This window comes from Elephantulus edwardii, unplaced genomic scaffold, assembly GCF_000299155.1.
Source record: "Elephantulus edwardii isolate Elephantulus edwardi_28Jun2011 unplaced genomic scaffold, EleEdw1.0 scaffold00202, whole genome shotgun sequence".
Lineage (NCBI taxonomy): Eukaryota > Metazoa > Chordata > Mammalia > Macroscelidea > Macroscelididae > Elephantulus > Elephantulus edwardii.
Window position 1 is genome coordinate 2,045,075 of NW_006399952.1, and position 26,653 is coordinate 2,071,727.

The window sequence follows — 26,653 nt, forward strand, 5'->3', positions numbered from 1 at the left end:
CTGATACAGGAGGAGATTGTCCCTCCTTCCTCGGCAGAGCATCTGGTGGATTCGAACCGTGCACCTCTGGGATTGCAGTGCAGCTTCTTGCCACTAGGCCACCAGAGCTCCCCTTGATTCTTTATTTTTAACCTCAACATTCTTAACCTTGTAAACTTTGTAATTTTTCTGTCAGTAGTTATCTGAGGTAGGAACACTGAAGTTGTCTTGAAATCTTCCTTTCCCTTTGTTTTCAACACTCAAGTCAAATGGAAAATTCTCGAGAGTCAACTGCTTTGTGTAAAAATCATTCCTCCTGGCTTACATATTAACATATACTAAAGTCCTAGAATTCAGTGTACTCTTTACGTGTGTAATATGTTATTAAACATGTCAGAACAAATCACAATTAAAATTTTTGTCCCTCCATGCAATTGCCTTTACTGTTCTAGCAACAGAAAAGGGTATGCCACATTTGTAATCTCTACAACAGTGTAATTATTTCTGTGACCCAGTAGGTAGGGAGTTGTGCTACCAATCCCACTACAACTAGTTTGAATCCACCAGCTGCTCTATAAGAGAAAAATGGACAACATCCTCCTGTGTGATTTACAGCCTTTGAAAAATCCACTGAAGGGTCAGCCATGAATTAGTTCTTACTTGACAGCAACACATGAAGAAATGCTCAAAATCACTGGCAATAAAACAGATGCAAATCAAAAGCACAATGAGTTACCATCTCACTCCAGCAGTAGTAGACAATTACAGGACAGCAAGCAATGGGAAGGATGTGGAGAGTCTGAAACTCTTATGCACTGCTGGTGGAATTGTAAAATGGTACAACCATTCTGGAAGGTAGTCTGGCATTTCCGCAAACAGCTGAACACAGAAATCTCGTATGACCAAGCTATTGCACTGCTGGGAGTATATCCCTAGGAAAATAAAACTAAGAAACAGAATTTTGTACTCCTGTGTTCATACCATCATTATTCACAATAGCAAGAAAATGGAAATTGTTGATAGATAGCCCAGTTGTCTAATATCAAATGAATGGATTGAGAAAGTAGGTTTTGTTGACATAACAGATTTATAGCCAATATTCTACATCACTAAAAATTTGAAAATGTAAGATGATTTAGCTCACAATTAATTATATTTTATGTAAATTACTAAAGAGAAATTTAGTTTTAAATGGATGTATTTCTCAACACAATTTATAATGTCTCTTTACTTCAATAATTACATTACTAAATAGATATAAAATTTACAAAATAAAAAATACATAAACACTATATATTCAGATATATTATTCAAATAAAATACTAATATGTCCAGTATGATGGAGTTTGAACAAAGACGGCCCCATCCACTTTTCTCTTGCACAACAGGTTTGAACTGACCACGTTCAATTGGTAACCCAGAACTTAACCCACTACAGGATAAGGTAAAGCTCCTTTATCACATAATACTATTGAAAAGTAAAAGGGCTCTTTTATGACTTATTTTTTTAATGACTTATGACTCTTGAGCGCTGTTTAGGAATAGCTCTGCCAATGAAAGGCAGGCAATTCAAATCCACCAGCTAGCTTGCAGGAGAAAGATGGGCAATCTCCTCCCACGCTAATCACAGTCTTTAAAAACTCACTAGAAGAACAGCTATGAGCCGGTTCCAACTTGATGACTACGAGTGTTTGGAGATTTTTGAAAAGCATAAAAAAGCCAGCCCATTTCTATCATAGAGAGATGTATTCACTGTGTGGAATGATTCCAAATCCAAGACGTATTTTATTACCCTTAATGAAGTGAGAATAGTTTTTATTACTTGCAAAATAAGAATGAGGAAAAAGAAATCTTAGAAAAAAATAAATATTTAGCATACTTAAGAATCTAGTGAAGTATTTCTTTTCATGTCTTTTAAGGACTTCATAGTACTCTACAAAACAAGTAATCTACTATTCTGGTAGTTCGCTTGTTCTCTGAGAAAAATGTGATACAGTCAAAGTTTAACTTACTTCTAACAAAGATCAGCACAGTAAAATTGTTAACTTTCTTTAGCCAGTGTACTTTATTATTGCTTTAAAGCAAGAGCATTTTATGAATGCAGCATTTTGGTTAATCTGTACTCACATTATAAAAAATTGTTCTAATGCATATGGACATTTTTCGGACTTGGAACTCAATGAAGAGTACGATACATCCCTTTTGGTTAGCTTGTACTTTTTGGCAACTCAAGGCCATTACTCTAACAATACAGTAATTACAACTTGAGATTCCTACTGGTGAACCCATTTTCTTCTTTGCACGTCTTCTCTTTCATTCATCTACGATAACTTTGATGTCTCTCCACAACTCTTCTGGTCATCAGTCATTAGTGTCCAGTGCAAAATAGTTCTTGAAGTGGTCTCTAGATTCATGTGGGAAATATTAGAAGTTGTACCTTGGTTGTCATGGATTTATTTTGGTGCTCTTCAATTTTGATCTAATACTGAGCTTCTCCACAATCTATTTTTAGAGATGTGGTAATTTGAGTTCTATGCACTTCATCTGGATTGTTGTTGTTGTTATGTGCCGCTGAGTCGCTTGCGACTCATAGCGAACCTATGAAAAGGGTATGCCACATTTGTAATCTCTACAACAGTGTAATTATTTCTGTGGCCCAGTAGGTAGGAGTTGTGCTACCAATCCCACTACAACTAGTTCGAATCCACCCTAAACTCTGCTCTGTCCTGTGCCAATCATACCATCTCCGATACACCCATCCCGATTACCCCAGTCACTGAATCAATCCACCTCATAGAGGGCCTTCCCCTCCTGCACTGTCCCTCTACCCTACCAAGCATGATGTCCCTCTCCAAGGACCGGTTCCTCCTTACAATATGTCCAAAGTATGTTAGACGGAGCCTGGAATCTTTGCCTCCAAGGAGCAGCCTGGTTTAACCCTTTCCAGGATGAATCTGTTTGTTTTCCTAGCAGTCCATGGTATCCTCAATACTCTTCTCCAGCACCATGGCTCAAAGGTATCAATTCTCCTTCTATTCTCCCTAGTCATTGTCTAACTCTCTGATGCATAACAGGTGACTGCAAAGACCATGGCGTGTATCAGATGCACCTTAGTCTCCAGAGACACACCATTGTTCTTCAGTACTTTGGAAAGGTCCCTAACAGCAGACTTTCCCATGGCAATACGTCTTTTAATTTCCTGGCTACTGGTGCCAAGAGTGTTGACTGTGGAGCCAAGCAAACTAAAGCTGTGAACAATCTCAATCTCTTCACCATCCATCCTGATGCTGCCAAATGGTCCTGTGGTGAGAATCTTTGTCTTCTTGACATTGAGCCTCAATCCATACTGTAGGCTACAGTCCTTGATCTGCTGCAGCAAGCGCTTCAGGTCCTCCTCAGTTTCAGCAAGCAGGGTTGAGTCATCTGCATAATGCAGATTGCTGATAGATCTTCCACTAGTCTTGCTCCCACATTTTTCCTCATAGAGCCCAGCCTCCCGAATAATCTGTTCTTTTGCTGAAAAAATAATATTTCCAGTGAATAAGTCATTGGTTTTCCATGTGATATCAGGTTCATTTTTTTTTAACCAAGGCCATACATACTTTGTAACTACTATCCTTCATTTCCAATTTATAAATTAAATAATTTATAATTATATATATCTTGACTATAGAAGTTGATAAAAAACCAGTTTCTTTATCTTTGATGTTAATGGTTGGAATATAAGATTGATTAATAGTTGTATTAACTGGTCTTCCTTATAAATATATTGATAGTATCAGGGACAGTATTGTACTTCAGGATAGATCCCAAAATGTTCTTTGTAAATGTTTTTTTTTTGTAAATGATTTTTAATGTAATGCTGTTCCTCTTCAAATTATTGTACTTCACATAGTATAGACCATGTGATTTGATTCAAAACAGCCAATACCATTCACTTTAAGCTCACTAAAGCCTAGGATATTGATCTACAAGCATCCCATTGCATTTTTGCTGACTTCCAGTTTTTTTTGATTCATGCTTCACATAGTCAACATCACAAATGCTAATGGCTGCTTGCTGTGATCTCTTCTTAATTCGAATCATGCATTTGTTATACTGTGGTGACTTGCATTCTGCTCTGATGCTAGAAGCTAAGCCATTGGTATTTCAAATTCAAATAGGATAAGTCATAATGTGCAAGTTTCCTTTAAGTTTACAGACTAAGAAAGACTATGAAGCAGGACTAGCCACATATTTCTCAAACAGTGGACCACTGGAAATGTATGGAAGGCAGCAGAAAAGACATGTTTGATACAGTGCTTGGAGAAGATGTTTTGAGTGTGGAAGGTACTCAGCCTATGACTGAGGAAGAGTTCCTTTAACAAAATATAGTCAACCTTCGTAGTAGTCAAGGGCTAACCCTTTGCTCCACCTAGGGACCTTCCCTTCATACCCTTTTGCATTTAAATCTGATGTAATTACTTCTGTTACTTCATTAGTCTTTTAGGATTTTGACTTTAAGGTCTCCAGGCCACTCATGTAACGCTGAAGCCATAGGAGGAAGAGGAAATGAAACGTCGCACAATGTGAAGAAAATTTTCTGGAATCTGTCTTTAGTAGATACCTTATTTATCTTAATGTAAGTAGTTTCCATGGTAAAACATGCAGGCAAAATACATTTACACAAAAGAAGCAGTGGCAGTTGGTAAATGCCACACACCCTGAGCAATTATTTCCATATTGTTAGATGGAAACAAAGATTTTATACTAATAACGTTAAATATCTTAACCTTCTTCTCACTAAATCATCAAAACAATGATTTTTGTTCTGTGCTTTTCTCATTCATTATAAATATGCAAATAATCCTTCCAGAACTATTTAATAACTTAGTAAAGATAGCAACCATGGTATTGTCAATCTAGTATCAAAGAAGCAAACCCTTGCTTAATAAACAAAAGACCTATTTCTGAAATAAAAAGAAATAAAGGGCAGGTGTTTCTCAAATGCAATTTATTTTTGTAAAAGTATAAGATTATAATTATCACTGATGTTATATTTTAACATTTATAAGAAATTGAATGTAAATTTAAACACATTCATAGTCTTAGCTTCAGAGAACTATTATTATATTGTGTCACTATTATATTGTGTAGTAATGCTCTGAATTATTCATCTGGTTATTTTAATTTCATAAAGAAAATATTGATTTGCAGGTGTTCACACAGGTATCAGAGTTTAAAAATTTGCAATTCAATATAAACATAAAAGTTGTGGTGCTAAAATATTTTTCTTCTAAATATACGTAAATGAAAAATTTAAATAACTACAACAAAAAATAATGATGAAAATTATCCAAGGATATTGAGGTTGAGGGTATTAATCTCTATCGCAATTATATGGATGAGTAAGACATGGTTAACCTCAGTAGTTAGAATCCACCAGGTGTTCCTTGGGAGAACGTTCTGACAGTTGGCTTCTGTAGAAGAAAGCAGCCTCACAGAATACTACAGTCTTCTAGAGGGTCACGATGAGTAGGAATTGACCCTCTGGAGACGCATTTGGTTTGCGTGTGATGTCTATCACTTCCAATCCAGACTCTTCTTCCTTCTTCTTAGTGTTGACACTTAAACAAGCACCTCTGTTGCTTTCCATTTCAACTCTTCCAACAGCCTTATACATCAAATCTCCCATTTTGGCCTAAGTATAACAATTTGATGCGTCTGTTTTAACACATGGATTAGCATTAGTGATGTTGCAAAAGATCACAGTGTTTCCAGTGTCTCTAGAAAGTATTGGCCTCTCTCTTTCAGCTGTCCCCCAGCACTGTTCATCAGCCCTATCTTTGTCATTTGTCAGTTACTCCTATTTTCTTTACTGGTTTTCCCAAATTTTCAATATCCTCTTTGAATTCTCTCACTTCACTTCTAAATTCTCACCTCTTACAGGGTGGAGATCATAGGCAGTTATATCCAACTTCCCAAAGTCCTGCCTAAGAACTTTAATACTTTAAGACAAGGCTTTCTCCCAGTTTCAGCGAATTTCATTGGAGCTTCTGGTTCCATCCCCCCCTCTTCAGAGTTCTCATTCGAGCAATAATTTTCTCATTTTCAACCCTCTATATTAAAATTCACCTTCTCTTCAGAGCATGAATGTGGCTAAATCTTAACTCTCATTATCAGTGATATAGAGAGAGACTGTGAAGTTACAAGCACACTCAGGTTTCATACAGGGAGAAAATACTATGAAAGACAATCAACATTTAACTTAGTAATTTTCTCATGTTTTAAAAAGGAGAGTATCTTATCTAATGATTGTATAGGAAACTTCATTATACACAGAATTCAAAATTTTAGGCCCAAAATGAAAAATGTATTTAAAGAGTAGATTTTAGGGTTTTCTTCAGAAGAAAGTTTTATTCATCTTAGTACACTGGAGGTGCTAGAAATATATGCAAGAATTTTTTAAAAGAAGAATAATAAAATTTTCAGGGAAAAGTACTTCTTTTTTTAATTGTGATTTTATTTAATTTTGATTTTAATTTCAATTCCTTAATAGACATTTAAGAAAAAGTTATTACAAAGATTATGCTAAAATAAATTAGTGGACTAATAGTCTAAAAAATACACTTAACAGTTACCTGGAAAATTATTTTACATAGTAATTTACATTTTCAGCCTTAGTCATTGTCCAACTCTCTGATGTATAACAAGTAACTGTGAAGACTATGGACTAGATCAGGTGCACCTTGGTCTCTAGAATGACATCATTACTCTTTAGCATTCTGGAGAGATCTCTAATAACAGAATCAATGTCTTTTAGTTGTGGTGCTGGAGAAGCATATTGAATATACCATGACCTTCCAAGAGAACAAACAGGTCTGTATTGGGGAGGGTAAAATCCACTTTCTCTTTGGAGGCAAGGATTTTAAAGCTTAGTCTTACACACTTTGGGCATGTGGGCAGCAGGGATAAATCACTGCAGAAGGACATCATGCTTAGAAAGGTGGAAGGACAGTGTGGGTTAGGGAGACTCCAGAAGAAATGGACTGACTTAGTAACTGGGTTATAGGGATAAGTGTGCTGGAGTCAGTGAGAATGGCTCTGGATAGGGCAGGGTTTAGGGTTCTTGTATATAGAGTCACTATGAGTCACAAATGGCTTGATGGCACATAACATCAACATAACACTTCTTTTACAGACTTTCCATTACTACATTTCTGTTCAATGTGGTGCTAAAAGTTCTTGCCAAGGTAGTTAGATGAAAAAGAAGTAAGAGGTATTTATACCAGTAGGGAAGAAGTAAAATTTTCTGATATGCCAATGGTATGATCTCAGATACAGAAAATCCTAAAGAACTAACAAGTAAATGATCAGAGCTAAAAAATGAATGCAGTATAATCAAAGGACAGAGGAGCAATACATAAAAATCAATTGTACTTAAATGCATCAGCAATGAAAAGTTCAAAAATGAAATTAAGTAAACAATTAAAAGAACATCTACAAGAATCATATGCTTAAGAAAATTAAAAGTAGTACAATACTCCTGTACTATTCCTAGAAACCATAAAATATTAAAGAAAGTAAATAAATGTAAGACATTCTGTGTTCAATGCCAGTGTGATAGAACCAATTCATGGCTGACCTTTCATCCTTCTCTTGTAGAACCTAGGGTGGATTAGAAACATTAGAGATGTGTGGTCTTTTGAGTTAGCAGCACAACTTCTACGTAGCCTATGCCACTAGAGTTCCCTCTGAAGACTTAATATTTATAAAACGTCAATAATCTCCAAAATGATTGGCAGATTCAACATTATCTTGTCTAAAGTCTAGCTGTCTCTCTTCCTTACTTTGGCTGTTACTGTGTTTTGTTTTGCTTTTAAATGGCAAGTTGATCTTAAAATTCATATGGAAATATAAGCAAATCTGAACATTCAAAGTATTCTAGTTGAGAACAAATTCAGGAGACTCACACTTCCCAATTAAAAATACAGCACTGTAGTAATTAAGAGCATGTAGTACTGGGTTAGGGTTAGGTTTATAGGCCAATGAAATGAAAGTGAACATCCAGAAATGAACTATTACATTTATGGACAACTGACTTTTAACAAAGATACCAAGACAATGAAATGCAATGAGGAAATGTACAGTTTTGGGTTTTGGTTTTGTTTTTTATTTTTAAATGGTTCTGGGACAACTTGCTATTCAGATTTTGAAAACAATAAAAACGTATGATTCCTGTGAACACTGGTATACAAATTTTAGTTTGTGTCTCAGTTCTAATTTCCTTGGGGTATTTTTCTAGTTGTGGAATAGCTGGGTTATATGGAGTTTCTGTGTTCAGCTTTTTGAGGAAACACCAAACTGCCTTCCACAGTGGTTGCACTATTTTATAATCCTATCAACAGTGTATGAGAAATTGTGGTACATTGACATGACGGAATACAATGTAGCACTCAAGAGCAACAATTTTAAAAATTATTGCATAACTTGGGAAAGACTGGAGAGCATTATGTTGAGTGAACAAACTCAGTTTCAAAAGGACAAATACTCATTAGATCATTATTGTAAAAATAGAAGACAACTAGTAAAATGTGTATGGGAGTCCAAGGGGTAAGGGGTGGGAACAGAGGAGTGAAGATGGGTCGGGGTGAAATCACAGGGTTGAATTATTTGGTGGGTAGGAGGAGGGGGTAAAGGAAAGAGAAAAAGATCAGGTAATGGTGGGCATAGTCCACCACATAGTGATTAATTTTATAAAACACAGTGTATGGGAATGTTTGTGTGAAATATATTATCAATGAAGAAAAGTGGAGTGGGTGTGGAATTCTGCATAATAAAAAGAGGGGGAAACTCCTGTGTATTTCTTCCTCATTATCACAAGCAAAAATTAATTCAAAATGGCATAAATATATAAGAAAATATTGTAGAAGAAAGAATAGTTGTAAATCTTAATGACGTGGTGTCTAAAAAGGGGTAAACAGGTCACAAGGGCACAAGGCCATAAGCAGAGAGTGAGAATAACACAGCCCCTTACTGTCCCAGAGCAGAAAGCAGAGAAAGAGTCTGTAGCCCAGCCCCATGGTACCGGTAGAGCTGCACCAACAGCAAGAGGTTCTTTTATTCATTGCTAACTCACAGACCCATGGGTATGGTACCAACAATGGGGCTTATTAGGGAGGAAGTTGGAGAGTGGGGTAAGGAAAATATATCTCACAATACAAGTCCAGGTTCCAAAGCACAGTTCCTCAATTAGTACAGGCTCTGGTTTCAGTTAAGCAGTCAACTCCAAATCATTCAGCAAAGTTTGCCTCTAAGCAAACAAGCCTCCAACAAGTTCTAGGTCAACTTCTCCTTCAAGCATCTGGCAGGAAAAGCGAAATCTTTTAACTGTGGCCAGTACAAATGCAAGAAACCTCAGGTCACACCTTGCCATTGTTTGTCCACAGCAATGCCACAGTCTGTCCACTACCAGGTTTTCACTCTCACCAGGGTCTTGCTCTCCTCAAGGCTCACTGCTCAGTATGGGAAGAACTTTCTTTTATCTTAGTCTCACAGCTGTTGGTGATTTGCAAGACGGTGTGCTTGCAAGTAAGGTAGCTGGAGACAAAAGTCTAAAGGGCTTAAAAAGAAGAAAAAAAGCCAACTTTTAGACTAACACCATACCTGGCATTAGGCAATGAATTCTTAGGTAAAACATCAAAAGAAATCCAAAGGCAAAAGAAAGGATTTTTCAAAGTGAAAAACTTTGCAGTTCATAAATGACTCTGGAAAGGTGAAAAAACAGCACAGAAAATGGGAGGATATATTTACAAATTTGGTGTCTGATAAGGAATATTGTTTAGTGTATGTAGAGAACTATACAATTGAAGGATAACAACACATTCTAATTAAAAACTAGCAAAAACATATGAACAGAGATTTCTCCAAAACAATAGATACAAGATCAATTGGAACATGAAAAATTATCAACATTAATGGTTATTAAGAATATATAAATCAAACCACAATGAGATGTCACTTTATAACACTAGATGGCTGTAATAAAAAAGATAAAGACCAGTGTTAGCAAGGATATGAAGAAATAGGAACCTTCAATAGAGCCTTACATTGCTGGTTAGAAAATGAAGCATTTTGGAGAAGAGTTAGCAGTTCTTAAAAATGTTGAACATGGCATTAGTACATGACCCATTAATTCTACTCTTTAATATATTCCCAAGATAATTGAAAGTATTTTTCCAATGTCCCTGTTATAAAAATGTTCATAGCAGCATTGCTCATAAAAGCAAAAAGTGTAACCCATTAAAATGTCAACTGATGAATAAACAAAGTGTGCTACATCCATACAAGTACATTTTATGCAATCATAAAAAGAAATGAAGTGTTGATGCATACTCCAACATGAGGTTTGCTAACATGTTATGTGAAAGATAGCAGACATATAAAGCAAAAGAAGAAGAGAAAAATCTTCTAGTCATTGTATATCCTTTTTTTTATGAAAGGACCCAAATAGACAAAATCCATTTAGCTAGATTACTGATTACCAGAATGAGAAGTGAGAAAGAAGAGTGGCTGATAATGGGAACAGGAAGACATTCATGATGATAAGAAAATTCTGAAACTAGTTAATTGTAATAGTTGTATAACTGCAACTATACCAAAATCCACTGAAATTGTACATTTCAAAAGAGTACATTTTATCGAATGTGAATTCAATTTCCAATTAAAAAAAGAATATTTTTGAAAAGTGAGAATATTATTTAACTTCATTAACTTCAGAGAAGGCAGTTCTCTTGTGTTCTGAGTGAAACTTTTAAGGCTTCAATAGCTTAGATTGACAGCAGACAAAAAGATCAATAGCTAAAAGTAGATGGATAGCATTGAATATCATCATTATCAGAATCTCTTGCAGTGCTTACGTCAATAAAAATAAAGTCCTAGACTGGAACACTACATCGACAGAGAACTACCAGAAATACAAATTGAGTTTAGAGAGTCTGTGGCATTAAGGACATTATCGCCAATGTCAAATGGATCTTGGCTGAAAGTAGACAGTAACAGAGGCATGTCTGTCTGTGTTTCTTTGACTCGACTGCACCTAACACAAACAACAAAGTCCTAGACCCTGTCTCAAATACGATGAAGTTATATTTGTAGGAGTGATGCTCAAGAACAGTTAACGGAAAATGTTCTCAGTTAATTCCTATGCCAAATCATAAAAGAGCTTGCAAAATCTTTAGGAAGCTCTGACAGTCTAGCAGGCAAGAAGTTGAGTTGCACTGTAAACTCAAAGGCAAACCGTTTGAACCCATCAGAGCTCTGCAGGACAAAGATAGCAGTCTCCTCCCCTGTGATTTGCAGCCACTGAAACCTTGCTGGAGGGTGACCTATGAATTGGTTCTGATTCAATGGCACATAACAACAACTGCATTTAATGCATTTAATGCCACAGTGTGTTTGTTATTTTCTGATGTGATTGTACTCTGATTTCATTTAAAGATGTTCAAAGATCAGATTTATAAACATACTTATATAATAAACGGCAATAAAAAGGAAAGCTTAAAAAATAAAGAGGCATTTGATTTACATCAGGACCAATTTATGAAGGAATTGCCAAAAGAGAATCCAATGATAAGTAGGAACTACCAGTAATAACTAGAAGATAGGCTTACTGAGAAATTACCAAAAACAAAAAAAGAGAATAGAAGCCATCAGTAACAAAAGCATAGAAAAGACAGGAAAGTCCATCAGTATGTCCTTTGGACAAACAACAAAAAACCCAACAACAAACTGTCAAGTGGTTCAATGGAGTATTAAAGATATATATTTTAGAAACATGGTGAGTTGTTTTACTGTGCTTAGTACAGAATCAATCATTTCTTGTTGCTGGTATTATGAACAGTTATGTTGTCTTCAACTCATAGAGTCTTACATAAAACCAAATGAAAAGTTTGCTCAATTTTGTACCATCCTTTCAATCACTCTGGTGTGGGAGTCAGTTTGTCCAATGATGTACATCATTTGATTTCTTGAATGCTGCTTCTCTAGTTGTTGATTGTGGATCCGAGCAATATGAAATCTCCAACAACTTCCATCTTCCTTCCATCTATCATGATGCTGTCTAACGATCTGGCAGTGGGGATTTTGGTTTCTTCATGCTGAGACTGTTGTCTTCAGACTACACTGAATGTGTGTTTCAAGTCCTTATTTTCATCAAGTAAAGTTGTATCGTCTATGTACCACTGGTTGTTGCCCATCTGTCTTGATATTAAGCCATGAAGTATTCTCTTGTTCTGTCTAAATGACTGCTTCTTCCAGGTACCACATGAATACTGTAAAGTTCTGGAATTCAATCTTCTTCGTGTTATTCAGAGTTTCCAAGGATCCACATAGTCAAAGACCTATATCTAGCCAATCTTTCCAGTATTCCTTTGATTTTAGTCAAGATCCATCTGATGTCAGCAATCATATTTGTTGTCTGAGTCCAGTTTGAATTTTTTAGCAGTTCCCTCTTGATAGACTGTTCCAGCTGTTTTTCAATAAATTTATCAATATTATACTCTCATATGAAAGTTAAAAATACTCCTTGAAATTGTTGAATCACTCTCTCTCACCCCCTTATAGGAGTAGATAAGCATCTTAAATGATATTGTGTCTATCCCTGGAGATAACCCCCGCCCAAGTGCATTCAGTACAGCTTGGGCTTCTTCCAAGTTGAACAGTACTTCTGCAGTACCACTGGTACTTGATCATATACCACTTCCTGAAATGGTTCAGTGTTGACCAATCTTTTTTGGTAGAGCGATTCAGTGTATTCCTCCCATTTCTTTTGATGCTTCCTACATTACTCAGTAATATGCTCACAGAATCCTTCCATATTACAACTTGACACTTGGATTTGTTCTTCGGTTCTTTCAGCTTGAGATATGCTGAGCATATTCTTTTCTTTTGGTTTTCTAACTTCAGGTCTTTGCACATTTTATTAGAAAGCTTTGTTTAGTCTTCTCAAGCTGTCTTTTGAAATCTTTTGTTCACCTGTCTCCTGACAACCATTTTAGTATTTTCTTCCTATCTTGTCTTTCCATCTGACTTTTGGTTTCTTTATGTATGAAGTCCTTGATGACATGCTACAATTATTCTGGTATTTGGTCATTACTATTAAATGCTTCTAAACTATTTACTCTAGAGACAGTTTCTGAAATTCAGGGGGTATATATTTAACATCATATTTGGGCCATTGTTGATTAGTTTTCATTTTATTCAGCTTCATCTGAACTTATCTATCATCTCTTGTGTTCAGGATAAAGCCAAATAAATCACTAGTATAACAGATAATTTAGTGTAACTTTAGTGCAACAATTTACTTTTCAGTTTCCTGCGTGGAAACTAATTTTTAATATGGGAAGGAGTGTGAATTATTCATTTTTCCATCAGACATAAAAATCCAGAGAGAGTGACTAGAGACACATGAAAGAGTCAGTGTTGAGAATCTAGTATTTTAGATCCTAATCCAAAGTTACTTTTACAACATATACTCTTTCCCCTTTAAAGATGTACATAGCAAAAAAAAAAAAGATATATACAGCATAGACATAAATGTGCTATCTGCAACAAATTATATTTACAGTCATGTGAATGTTTTCACATTTTAATTCTGATGTAAAAGATATTATTTCAATAGATGAGGAAAAGATCTACCATTGCCTCCTTTAATTTATAGTCACAGAAATACTATACTTAAACTGAGTACAGGGCTTTGATGAATCAGATTATTAGGACCTGACATCTTTTGTCATAAAATATTGTGCTCTTGAAAAACAAATGAAGAAGGCAATATTAAAAATATAGGAAGATTAAAAGTATACATTTTTCCAAACCATCACCCTCCAAGACAAGGTTTTAGGCTTCAGACATCCACTAATCAGGTAATGTGTTTGTACCTATATTGAATAGAGATCATCTTGTAAAATTTTCTCTGAGAAATAAGGATGGAGGCTTTCATTTTTCTTAATAAGCCAATGTAATTGTCAAAAGTTATGTTAGTAATAAAGGCAGACTTAATATTATTGGCTTAGATGCAAATCACCACATAAACATAACTGCAGCTTCATTTTTAGATGGCTGCTAAATAATTTACAGATACTTTGTAGGTCACAGACACACAACTCTAAGGGAAAAGGGGAATTATCACAGACAAAACCGATTTGTTGCTTACTAACTGTGTATTTAAGGTATAGATGTCTGCTCCGATTATTGTTCAAATTGTTGTTAAGACACGTAACTTCAATTTCAAAGGCTTGAGGTTCAAATCCATCAATGCTCCATGGAGAAGGATGGACAGTGTCCTCTGTTAAGATTTAATGCTTTTGAAAGCAGTGTTGGACCCACTGGCAGGTCAATTATGAGTAAGCTCTGACAATGGTGCACAACAATGACAAATTATGACCAAAAAGAAAATTGATATTTTAATATATTATATTATATTTTAATTATATATTCTAACATATATAATTTCAATATAATAATATAAAATCTGACTCATAACAGACATTGTATTAACACAATATCAAATTCTACATGGCTAGTAAACTAAAATCTCTCCAGAATGTAGATGATTTGTAATTCTCAGTATTAGATAAATGTAACTAGAGCGATTTTATCCCCTTGAACAAGAGTTTTACATACTGTGCTGTTTTTCCCTTTTAGTAGAGCTCTGGAACACTAATTTCATTCTGACTTTATGTGCTAGATAATGAAAATAAAGACATGTAGTTGTTTTTATGCTTTGCTGGTTGGATTTTATGCATTGCCTTTTATTTTCTTTCCCAAGTTGCTCCTTTGGCAATTTTCTAGCTGAAATAAATGTCTAGATGGGTCTAGACAAACACAGAAGTCCTGGCACATCTAAGTTTTGGAGAACCAAGGAGCATTATCCTTGCGTGTTAACTTCCTTGGGCCTCCATCTGCACTGCAAACTACCAGAAAACAGAAAAGGCAGCAGAGATTGAGTAAAACTCCCTTGATGTCCCCTACTTTGTCACTTTTTCTTGTAAATAATTTCTAGTACAGAATATTTCTTATTCAGTAACTTCCCTAATTTAAAGATTTACTGCCTCTTTATTTTGGAAGCAGTCTTTTCTGTTAAAATTTTGTCAGCTTCTCTTTCTCACTCAGCTCTTTGAACCATATTCCTCTACAAATAAGGAAGATACAGTCATTCACGCTAAAGAAGAATTTAAATCTGACTCCCTAAAGATTAAGAACTTACAGATCCTCTACAACAGACTGTCAGAGCCAGTGAACACAGGCGTCCGTCAGAGATATTGTGAGTCTTGTTTTAGACCATTGCAATGTAGAAGTAAATACTGCAAATAAAGTGAATCACGCCAACTTTTTGGTTTTCCAGAGCATAAATAGCTGCATCTACTAAATGCATAATAGCATTGTGAGACAGGGTGAAACACTTGAGAGCTGGAAAAATGTGGCACAGAGACATGCAAGGAGCATATGATGTTGTCAGAAAACGCTGATTAGCTATGCCAGCAGTAAGGCTGCCACAAATCCAGAGTTGTGAAAAACACAGCGTCAATGAGCTACTGTTGAGCAGATCAATAACTTGATGACAATTAACCAACATGTTAATATGTGGCATTAGAAGCTAAGTGGCTGAGACACACAAGAAAAGGAAACCAAACTTAAATGACAAGCTAGTTTTGAGGGGAAGGACCAAATTCTACTTCACTAAAGGGAAACGTCTACATAACTAAACGTAGTTTACCTGTCATCCTCTTGGGAGAATCGCCTTTCCAAATCCTCTTTAGAGCACTGTTCTGTTTCTTTCCCTTGCTCAGGTATATCTTGTGCTTTTTCCTCGTCTCCTGATTCTTTGGTTTTCTCCTTATCACAAGGCTTTGTAATCTCTTGCCCTTTCTCATCCTCATTGGTTCTCTCTTCCTTCCCCTCTTCCTCCTCATGAACTAGCTCTTCACGCTTATCCCCTTCTTTCCCTCCCTCTTCTAATCCCTTTGCTCTTTTCAAAGCAACCCAAAGTGGAAGCATGCAAACACAAAGGGAAAAAAAGAAAGGAAATCATGTCAAGAAAGAATTAAGTAATGAAAACCTATTAAAGCCTAAGTAAAAAGTATGTCTTTTAAACATGGAGAATTTTTCCCAGTATTTATCAAAGTAGCATTATATAAGCATAATCATAATCATAATTGATTTTAATTCCTTTTTTCCTCTCATAACTTTTCACAGAAACAAGGCAAAAGGCTGTGTTCCTTCCACTACAGGGATTTTTCAACCCAGATGTAGTAAGAAAGGTTAATTAGCTCAGGTTAAAATCTATAGAAATTCAATTCACATTAGTATATATCTTATTTATACTTTTCCTTGACGAGCTGAGGAATTTATCCATTTATAATGTATAATTTATCCATGTATAATGTATAATTTATCCACGTATAATGTATAATTTATCCATGCATAATGTATAAATATTGCAGGACCATAGGGATGGACCCTATGAAGAAAGCAGTATTCTTATGTATTCTGCATCACTAAAACATATTCAGGAAGGAAAAAAATCCCAAAGTAATATTGCTTATTCATCTTCACATAGTTATCATTTTAATTTTGGGTTAAGCAAAATATGATAATAAAAGCATTACTTCTAACATTAAACAACTAATGATAAACTTCAACTAACCTAGAAGCAAAATATCCCAATTTTCTTCTATGTAGTTTGAAATTTGTCCTACGATACAATGAAAAGTAATACAGACACAGTTTCCTGCTATCCAGATGATAGTATCTTATACTTTTAGGAAAAGAGAATTTTAACTTTGTACAAAGGTGGGGAAAAAAAACCCCAAAACAAACTCAAAGGCTTTCTACAATCTGTTGAGAGGAGTTGAAGGCTGATGGCCCGTTACTCACCTGATTTTCTTGTTTCCTCTCGGCCGTTCTGATTGGACAGACATGTAGCTTGTGCTGCTGAAACGAGAAGCACTACTAGTCCTTGAAACCGCAGATATATCACTTACATCACTGTCCGAAGATTTTGTGGAAATATTATCTGCCCCTCTATGAGGATCCCATCCTGATCGATACTGTTAACACAGATTGACAAATATGCAGAAGTCGTCAGTATTGCCACACAAAGCAATTATTAGCTTTCTCCAATTTCAGCACTCTAATTGTCCACTGAGAATACTGCAAAAACCCCACTCAGTTGCATATAAAACAAAAGTGAATGGCAATTATCCTAAAAGAAAAATTCAATTTACATGAAACCCTTGTTTTTAGCAAAGGCAATTAGAACATTTCCACCACACCCCAATGAGGGCCATTAAAACAGTTTTTAAATAGCCATGGCCTCAGGGAAGATAATTTAGGTAAAATCTGGGAAATAGACATTTGGCTTGATATTAGGAAGTATACATTTTTTCCCTAAACAAAGTGGGGGGAAATGGTATGATAATGCTACTATCATAACAAACAAAAGTCTCAATTCTAGCAGCCAGCAAAGTTTTTCTTTCATCCATTATGCTTGCTGAGAACCTGGAGATAATATAAAATCTAATTATTGAAACACTAACTCTTATGAAATGGCAAGAGAAAAGACAGAAGTTAAACTTAAAAGGTTGCTGGAAGTTTGATGAATCCTAGAAATACTAGAAAAAGGCATTAATGTTTGTAATACTTCATAATTCCTGTAATTAAAATAATTAGTTATCTGGCACAGCCAGGGTGGAGGATGTTCTGGTATTCAAATATTCTGGTAAATTGAAAAATATCATCAATACTTTATGTTAATGACTTATCCTCATAAAAACACTTACTGTTGAAAGTAGATGACAAAAAATATGTATTTTCAACAACAAACGAGAACTTGCTGGGAGTTGGTGCTTTGAGATGCAAGATAGTACAGACTTTGGAATGTAGAAACCTTAGGTTGAGCCAAGGTCTTACACATTGTATACACTGAAGCAAATTATTTAACATGTAAAAGCCTATTTACAATAAAGACAATGCCTTTCCTGCAGGGTTGTCTTGGAAATCAGATGTCATCCATGACACCTTCACAGTGCGCTGTCATAATTTAAATGCAACCTATATCACTATTTTACCATTAGTATTGGTGGTAGAGCAGCTTTCTAAAGAACATTATCAAATATGTTTGTACAGAAGTAAGAGAATACCTACTAGATATTTTCTTTGTATGAATTTAAAATACAGTGCTGACAATTTGTAATAGATGTGGACAAACTTTAATAAAGCCTCAGGAAAATTATTAACCTAACTAAGCCGGTTGCTGTGGTCTCCGGAATCATTATTTAATAAATAATTCCCTAGAAATAATAATAAAGTACAAATATTAGGTAGATATAAACATCTTTGTTAAGATAAAGAGTGGCAAGAGGGCAAAGCATAAATATTAGATCAAATGCAATTTTTTTTTCTTCAGATCTCCCCATATTAGCTCTAGGCTTTTTAATCAGTTAATAACAGAATCTTTTCTTTAAATGTAAAAGAATTAATTTTTGTTTGTTTCAACAATTCTATTAATCTAGAAATAAATACTTAAACTAGGTGAGAAATTGGCTTTTGGTTGTTCATTTTACTTGCCATATTGTTGGATAAAACCTCAAAGTAAAAAGAAATTCAAATACGTTTTTCAATAAAATGCTGTCTTTTCTTTGAATAAGTCAAGTTTTGGGGCCTGATTTTAGAAGAAAAAATACATATTTACAGTGGATTTTTTTGAGGTGAAACAGTTCATTTAACTACTTTTCTGGCTAATTTTGCTTTAAAACATAAAAAGCAATTTACTTAAACAAGAAAAAAATTCAGGTATTGCTGAGGAAAAGCATTTCAATGCACCACCCATTGTTATCGATGTTAAGTATCTGTGTCAATACACATACAAATATATTCAGAAATAAAACATTTATTATAAATTTATGTATGTTTTCACTAAATTCATTAAATTTTATCTCAGGCTGAGAAATATATGGAAGTTTTCTATGCATTTTTTGAAATTTCAAGTATAAAAACAATGAAGATTTAAAAAAATTATCAAAGTTATTCGAGAGGTTTTATTTTTGTAATTTTTACAACATGTACTGCCAATCCAAATGCACTGGGCTATCTCCTCTAATGTCATTTATAGCCTCTAGAAATTATCCGGAGGGTCAGCTATGAGTTGATTCAAAGGTGTGTAGCAGCATCAATATAAAGAGAAGACTGCTGCAATATCTTTTAAAATAATTCATAATTGGATTGAAAAACAATTCAGGTATTAACTTCTCGCTTTACTTTTGCTGTTTATTCACTCGCTGTCATCTAGTCAGTTCTAATTCACAGCAACCCTTCACTGGGTTTCTGAGATTGGAACTCATAAGGTAAGAAGGCTGCCCACCTTCTGTCTCAGAGTCGCTGGTGGATTTGAACCACTAACAGACAGGCAGCCTTGGATCAGGAGCTCAATACTCTAAAGACTACACCACCAGAGCTCCCTTGTTCAAGTAACTAAATTCAAAAGAAATGTTCTCAGTTTTAACTCTAGGGGCCGGTAGAGACAAAACTTGTAAGCAGGTTCTATGGGGTGAGGCTGAATAATGGGTACGAATCTTGGTTACATAAAGTATTTTGTGACCTTGAGCCAATTAATTTATCTAAATCCCAGTTATTCACCTGCTGATCTGTGGACAAATGGTATCCATCTCCTAAGTTTACTGAAAAATCAAATACAATAACGTGCGTAGAGTACTTAATACAATATGCGACCCCCAGCAATTGTTTAATAAATGACAAATGATGGTAGTGATAATGATAATAAAATTGCTGAGACTGGTTCAGTATCAATCGCAGCAATAGTTCCAGCCAAAGAAATAGAATGTAGAAGTATCAGAAATAAATTTTTAAAATATTGCATTATGGTGCAATAAAAATGGATTTTTTTCTAAATCTAAGAGATTATTTAAAAAAAAATGTTAACAAAGCAAAACAAAAGGACCAGACTAAAATTTGCTACTGAATTTGAGTACATATCCTCGGCTCTTGCCTTCCCATTAAGACAGTGTCACTCATATCCCATCCATCATCTCAGAGAAACTACTGATTTCCAACTACATTTAAGAAACAGTTTTATCTCAGCAGGAAAGCTAGACGACTGACACCTCTTGGCTGAGGCTGAATATGCTTCGTTTTTAAGATCTCTGGTACCTTATTCTGATATCTAAAGTTACCCTGCGCTTGTGTATACTGAATCATTTTTGTCCAATTCTTGTCTAAGTCCTAAACCACTTACGCCTCAGAAAGTGGGGGTTTGGCTCACCTGCTGCAGCTTTTGTCTCTCAGGGCCATGACTTTGGAGCTTTTTGTTATTATGGATGCAAACAGGCTGGTTTAAGGCTTAGTCATTGCTTTTGTTTTTAAAACTCCTGTAACTATGGTGTGCAGCGCACGTACTACCCTGGGAAACAAAAATCTCCCAGATTACCTTCTGTGTTGGGATAAAATCTTAGACAAAAAGAAAGAAAACGAAGAAAAAGTAAGAGTTCCCATACTGTTTCACTCTACTTTCACCACACGCTCTCTCTCGTTATATGTGGTATGCACTGAATATTTGTGTTAAATTTCTCAAATCCTCCAATAGGGTATAAACTTCTGAGGACTAGGACAATAACATCCACATTTTCATATTTCTTAGCCCCTCAGAGAAGGAGCTCTCATGGCCTAGTGGGCAAGAAGTTGCACTGTCAACCCCAAAGTACATGGTTTAAAACATCAGCTACTCATTTCCTCTCATGCAATTTACAGCCTCAGAAAACCTGCTGGAGGGTCAGTGGTTGTGACTCTAAGGCACATAACAACAATACCAACAGTACATAACAGCAGGGCCTAATTGATGAAGATTAGTCTTCTAACCTGTAAAATAATAATGCTTCTAAGTTTGTTTGTGGATGTAATAAGGGAAATACTATATCCAAAACACTTTCAAAATACCAAATAATATAGAGTTACTGCTCAATCTCAGTGCCCAAAGCAGAAGCTCATAAAGGGCACTTAAAGGAATAGTTTCTAGAAGGAGGATTAGAAACTAGGAAACCTTCTAGTTTGATGCTCTGATGCTATCCTATCCCCCAAGGCTGGCACCAAATGGTTTTCTCTGTTGACCTCTAAGCAACTTAGAATGTTTATCTTTGTAACATAGTTCAGGCTTCCACTAGAAAGAAACACATGAAAAGGAGAAATATGAAAAGTGAGGAAAAGAGGAGAAATATTTTTATAAGCCACACTTCAGAAGAAACTATGACCAAGTTGAGATTATAACAAATTCAAATATATAATTCAAAGAATGGAAATTTAATCAATGACCTCCAGAAGACTGTGAGCATGGAGGATGAAATAAGGATAATAATTGAATTAATAGATATTTTAAAGTACATTCATTCCTTTCATGATCTTAATCATTTAAATCTGACTAGCAAATTGCTTTTGAACTGAAGATCTTTGATGAAAAAAGAAAAATATATGTTAATAGCATTTTTAATGGTTACCCATGGTTGACAGTGTTTGGTGGAGCTCCCAGTTTAAGACAGGTTTGGAAGCAGGAATGGAATCCACTTCGTAATCAACACGCCTCTGGAAACTCTATGGACTTTGATAAATGTCGAGAGTAATAGAAAGGCTTCAGGCCTTTTGTTCATCGGGTCATTATGAGGTGTGCTCAATTTGAAGGCAATCACAACAACAGCAATACATTTAAGATGATTAAATCTATTTTAGTTTTGCAAAAGGTAACACAGAAGCCCAGGAGGTGCAGTGGTCAAGCCAGGCTATGAACTGAAGTCATCAGTTTGAGTCCATAGGAGAAAGACATGACAGTCTGCTGTTCTAAAAATTACAAGGACGTGAAAAGATAGTGTAATGGTGGGCATATTCTGATGACGATTAATTTTATAAAACATAATGAATAGGAATGATCATATGAAACACAATGTGAATGAAGAATAGTGTGAAATGCAATGTAGTCAAACTTTGTTAGTAAACCAACATAAAATAAAGATTAAATGAAACCTAAAAAACTTTATGAGGATGCAAAATTTGTTTATAATTTGAAAAACCAATAAATCAGAATAAAATATCTTGGCTTTATATTGTTGGATTTGATAGACTAAAATTTTAAAAATAGTTCCTTTTAGGTTCATGATCAGGTTCACTCTTGTACTTCTCTTGTAATTTTTTTTTCTTTTCTAAGCACAGTATCAGCACAATGTGGCCCTTATAAAAGGAATTAAAAGTGTTTCTTCTTTTTTGTCATTTCTGGAAATATCTGTGTTGGACTGATTTTATTTCTTCTTTAAATATTTGACAGGATTAATCAATGAAAACAAAAAGACCTCTATTATAAAAAACTAAGACAAGGTGTAGACAAAGAATCAATGAGGGATGGTTAACAACCATGTCAATAGAGAAAGAGAGGGAAAATTGATAAATAGATAAATTAGGTAAAGAGAAAGGCAATACACAATCAGGGCCTGATTGTCGTTATGTATCAAGACAGAACCAACTCATAGCCGAACTTGAAGTGGACTTTCAGAAGCTGTAAATCTCCATGGAGGAGATGCTCATATCTCTCCCACTGTGGATTTGAATTGCTTGCCTTTGGTTTGTAAGAGCAACTCCTTACCACTAAGCCACCAAAGCTCCCTAAAGAAGGAATTATTAGACATGTGATTAATGAAATTACACTAATCAATGGTAATTAATGTTGGAAGAAAAATATTTATGGATGATTATATTAAAAATAAAATTATTTGAAAATCTTAATTTTAAAAAAATAAAGTCAAATATTTGTTTAAATATTGTTAACTTGGAAACACTTTCATAAAAAGGAGTTCTTAATATTTTAGAAATATACAGGGAAAATATTTATGCTGTAGTGAACAGTGAGGTTTGCTTTGAAATAACATGAAGGAGGGAACTGGGTTATAGAGTCTTGGGATGATTTTTAAAACTAGTTTATGGGTAGATAGTTTACTATGGCCTCTACTCTTGTACATGTCTGAACTTTCCTAAAATAATAGGTTGTTTTAAAAATAAGATTACAATCTTGGGAACACTATGAGGCACTTCTCCTCTGTCTTATAGCATTGCTATGAATCAGAATAAACTTGATGACAATGGGATTTTGGTTTTAAAATGCATTCATACACTCTAAGAAAGATGTCACTAAGTTCTTATTCTAAGGTAAACTCCTATGAGTGTGAATAAACAAGCACATTTACTTAGAAAGTGATTACTCTGCAAAAACATAGTGTTTTGAATAACAAGCACATATTAAATTTACAGCAATAATGAGTAATATGCTCATCATTCTCTTTGATGGAACAAAAACAAAGACGATCCACTGCACAGGACTGCAGGATCTCAGGTTAAAACGGACTCTAGCTGTGGACCATTAGATTCTTGGAAGAGGGTGAAGATGCTTTTCCCGACAACATTTAGATGTTTAGTACTTTACTATTAAGCAGATCATGAGCCAGAAAAATTTACAGGAAATGTTTGTTCTTCAAGATGTTCCAACTCTAAAGAGTGCGCTAAGTGGCCTGCAAAAGTTAATGTGAATGTTCCCTCTATGTATCTCACATTAATGGAGAGTAACAGTGCATTGGCAAGACTCTACTGAGACTGGTACAATTCTGGAGTAACATGCTGCAGAAAAAGAGCAAATCAATAAATCTTCAGTTAAAATTTTGTTTTTCTAAATCATTTTCACTTCATGATCTTAAAATAGGCAATATTCTGGTTTTGATTTCTCTACATTAGAGATTCTGGTTATTTGAGCTTTGTACATGAACTTCTCAGAAAAAAGATGAGGGTAAGAATATGAGTTCCTTTAAACATTGTTTGTCCTCAGTTTAATAAACCTTAATAGAAAAATTAGTAATTTGTGGCATAAAATTCTAGTTCTGGTAAATGACTGATATAAAATCATCAGTGGCTTGCTTTTAAAGAAAACTGGTAACCCAATAGTGAAGAGTAAAGAATTTTTATGTTATCATGAATACTTGAGGAATATTTATGCTTTATTCAGGAAGGAAACTTAAAGAAAATCAAAACTCTGAAAACTCAAACTCAACGTCATCAGTTAGAACCAATTTATAGCTGACCCTCCAGTGGCTTTTCGGAGGTTGTAAGTTACACAGGAGAAGACTGCTCATCTTTTTTTGCCAAGGAACAGCTGGTGGATTTGAGCCATACATCCTTGGGTTTGCAGCACAACTTCTTAACTAACTAGACCACCAAAGCACACTGCCATCAAGTCCACTACAATTCATTATGACCTTATAGACAACAGATCTGAACCAATCCTATGCCAACATCCTAACCTCTCTGATATTGTCTGGTCCACTATTATAGGCCCTTGTCAATCCATCTAGTTTGAGGGTCTTTCTATGACTTTCCACTTTCACAGCATGGTGGGAAAAATAGAGTAAACATGATCTTAGAAGAGAAAGGGAGATAGGAATTCTGGGAAGGGCTCTTGATATCAGGTTGTGGTAGGACAGATAAGAAAAACTCAGCATGAGTAAATAATTATTAGAGCAAGAGAATGTTCATTTCTGTAACCTCCAAGGTATACAACAACATTTTTTATGTCACATCAAAATTCTAAGAATTGTCACTACCCTTTGCTATTGTTGTTACCTTCTGTAAAGTTGGAACCAATTTATAGAAGGTCCTACAGTAGGTTTCAGAGTCTGTAAATCACAAGAGAGAGAACTGCCCATCTTTTCCTATATATAAGCTGGTGGATTCGAACTGCATGCCTTTCGGTGGCAGTATTAACTCCTTACCACTAGGCTACCCAAGCTTGCTATATCACTATTTCAGGTACTGTCTTTAAGTAGGGTTACTTGTAGATGGTTTTCTCTTCCTTCCTAGCCAGTATTCTTATTAGCACCTGAGTTAAATATTGAAGTGTTCAAAAGTGTGTTTCCCCGAGATAATTTTGTTTAGATAGAATATTTAAAGAGGATGCGACATAATAATTATCTAAACATGACAATGCTATATACTGTGGCAGGAGAAGGCCACAGAAATTTGAGGGCTTATTTAAAATTCAATCTTTGAAACAATATTCTGTAAGTGTAATTCCACATTGAGATATTTCTAGAACTTACAAAGCTCAAGGGGAAACAGTCTAGAATAAAGCAGAAGCCTAGTGAGTACCACTGCCAGTCTGGAAAGGAGTCAAGAAGCTAAATTTTCCTTGGAGGCCAAGGTACTGAGTGTTCATTAGGTTTGACAACACCTTCAATCAGAAACATTAATACAACTGGGAAGAAGATTTTTATAACAGCCACTCTGTGAGAGGCACTGTTCTAATTAACATATGTAAATCTGAGACCTAACAATTTGACTTTATGTGGAGTCAGAGGGGTGGTCAAATAGGGTGAACAATTTTTCAATGTTTTTCTTATAAAATAAATGCTGAATCATCCTCCAAGGTACAGCTTAGATGCCACCTGCTCTACAGACTTCCTTAATGTTTTCCAGAAGAATTAATCACTAATTTCCGGATGCTTCTAAACTACTTGATCATGTCTTTCTCATAGTTTTATCACATGGTATCACATTGTGGGTATGTATGCATCTATTCACTATGCTAGATTATAAATGCCCTGAGTATAATGACACACACTTTTCTTAATAGATTTATTATCTAGATTGATGTTGGGTACATGGTAGGTACTGAAGGAATGTCTAATAAGTAAAAAATCAGTAGGTGGAAAAAAAAAATCAGTAGATGAGTTCTACCTGGGCTAGATATGAAAGTAGTAACTGTTCTAAGTGCCAAAACGGAGCATAGGACACTGTCACAGTCAACTCAACACATCACCATTAAAGTACAATTAATTTCTAGCTGGCTTTCTAGTGGGTTTTGAGGCAGTTGAACTCCAGCCACCATCAAGTCCAAGCCTTTGGATTAGACTCCTGCACAAAGAGACTGTCCATCTTCCTCCTGTGGTGGATTTGAACCACGTGCCTTTGGGATTGCAGCCACCAGGCCAGCAGAGCTCACTGTAACAGCTTACTAGAATTCAGTCACCTAATCATTTTCTTCTCTATGGTTGAGTATAGGCAATGATGTGTTGATACATTTTTAACTACTCTCTGTGGAAAATGACCTAATTTACAGCATTTACTAACTTCTGTGGCTAAAAAGTAGCCAGGTGGTTACTGAATGCAGAAGCAAGCACACCAAACAGTGTAGGGTTTAGAAATCGTCACACTGTTTGTAGAATTCACTAGAACTCTTTAGAAAACAGAGAGTAATGGATTAGCAGACTTTGTAAGTTTTTCAAACAGGGAAATGTTCTGAACATCAAATAGAAAAAAAGTACTTGAGGCAAAACCCACAAAGAGAGAAAAGCCTTTAGCTTTAGCTAAGATCTACTAGGGAGCCAATTCTCTACTGGGCAGTTGTTGTGTACCATTGAGATGGAACTGACCCACAGTTGGTCCTACAGAGTATTTTCAGAGACAGTACATATCACTGGAGTTGACTGTCCATCTTTCTTCTGCAGGTGGTGACTCTGAACAGGTGAATGCAAATCTGACTACTCCTGCTGTTCTGAGTCAGAAAAATAGCTTTTCTGACCTTTCAGTACTAAGATAC

General features: G+C 35.3%; 1 protein-coding gene across 4 annotated transcripts in view; it reads right to left on the reverse strand.

Moving 5' to 3' along the window:
- The window catches only part of RIMS2 (regulating synaptic membrane exocytosis 2), a 629,796-nt gene that overhangs the window by 122,575 nt on the left and 480,568 nt on the right, over nt 1-26,653 (reverse strand). Inside the window, exon 21 of one of the 4 annotated variants that reach the window (XM_006897148.1) lies at nt 16,897-17,069. The exons of the other annotated variants lie outside the window; for them this stretch is intronic. Coding sequence (XP_006897210.1) covers nt 16,897-17,069 — 173 coding nt within the window. The remainder of the gene's footprint in view (nt 1-16,896; nt 17,070-26,653) is intronic. 4 annotated transcript variants of the gene reach the window in all.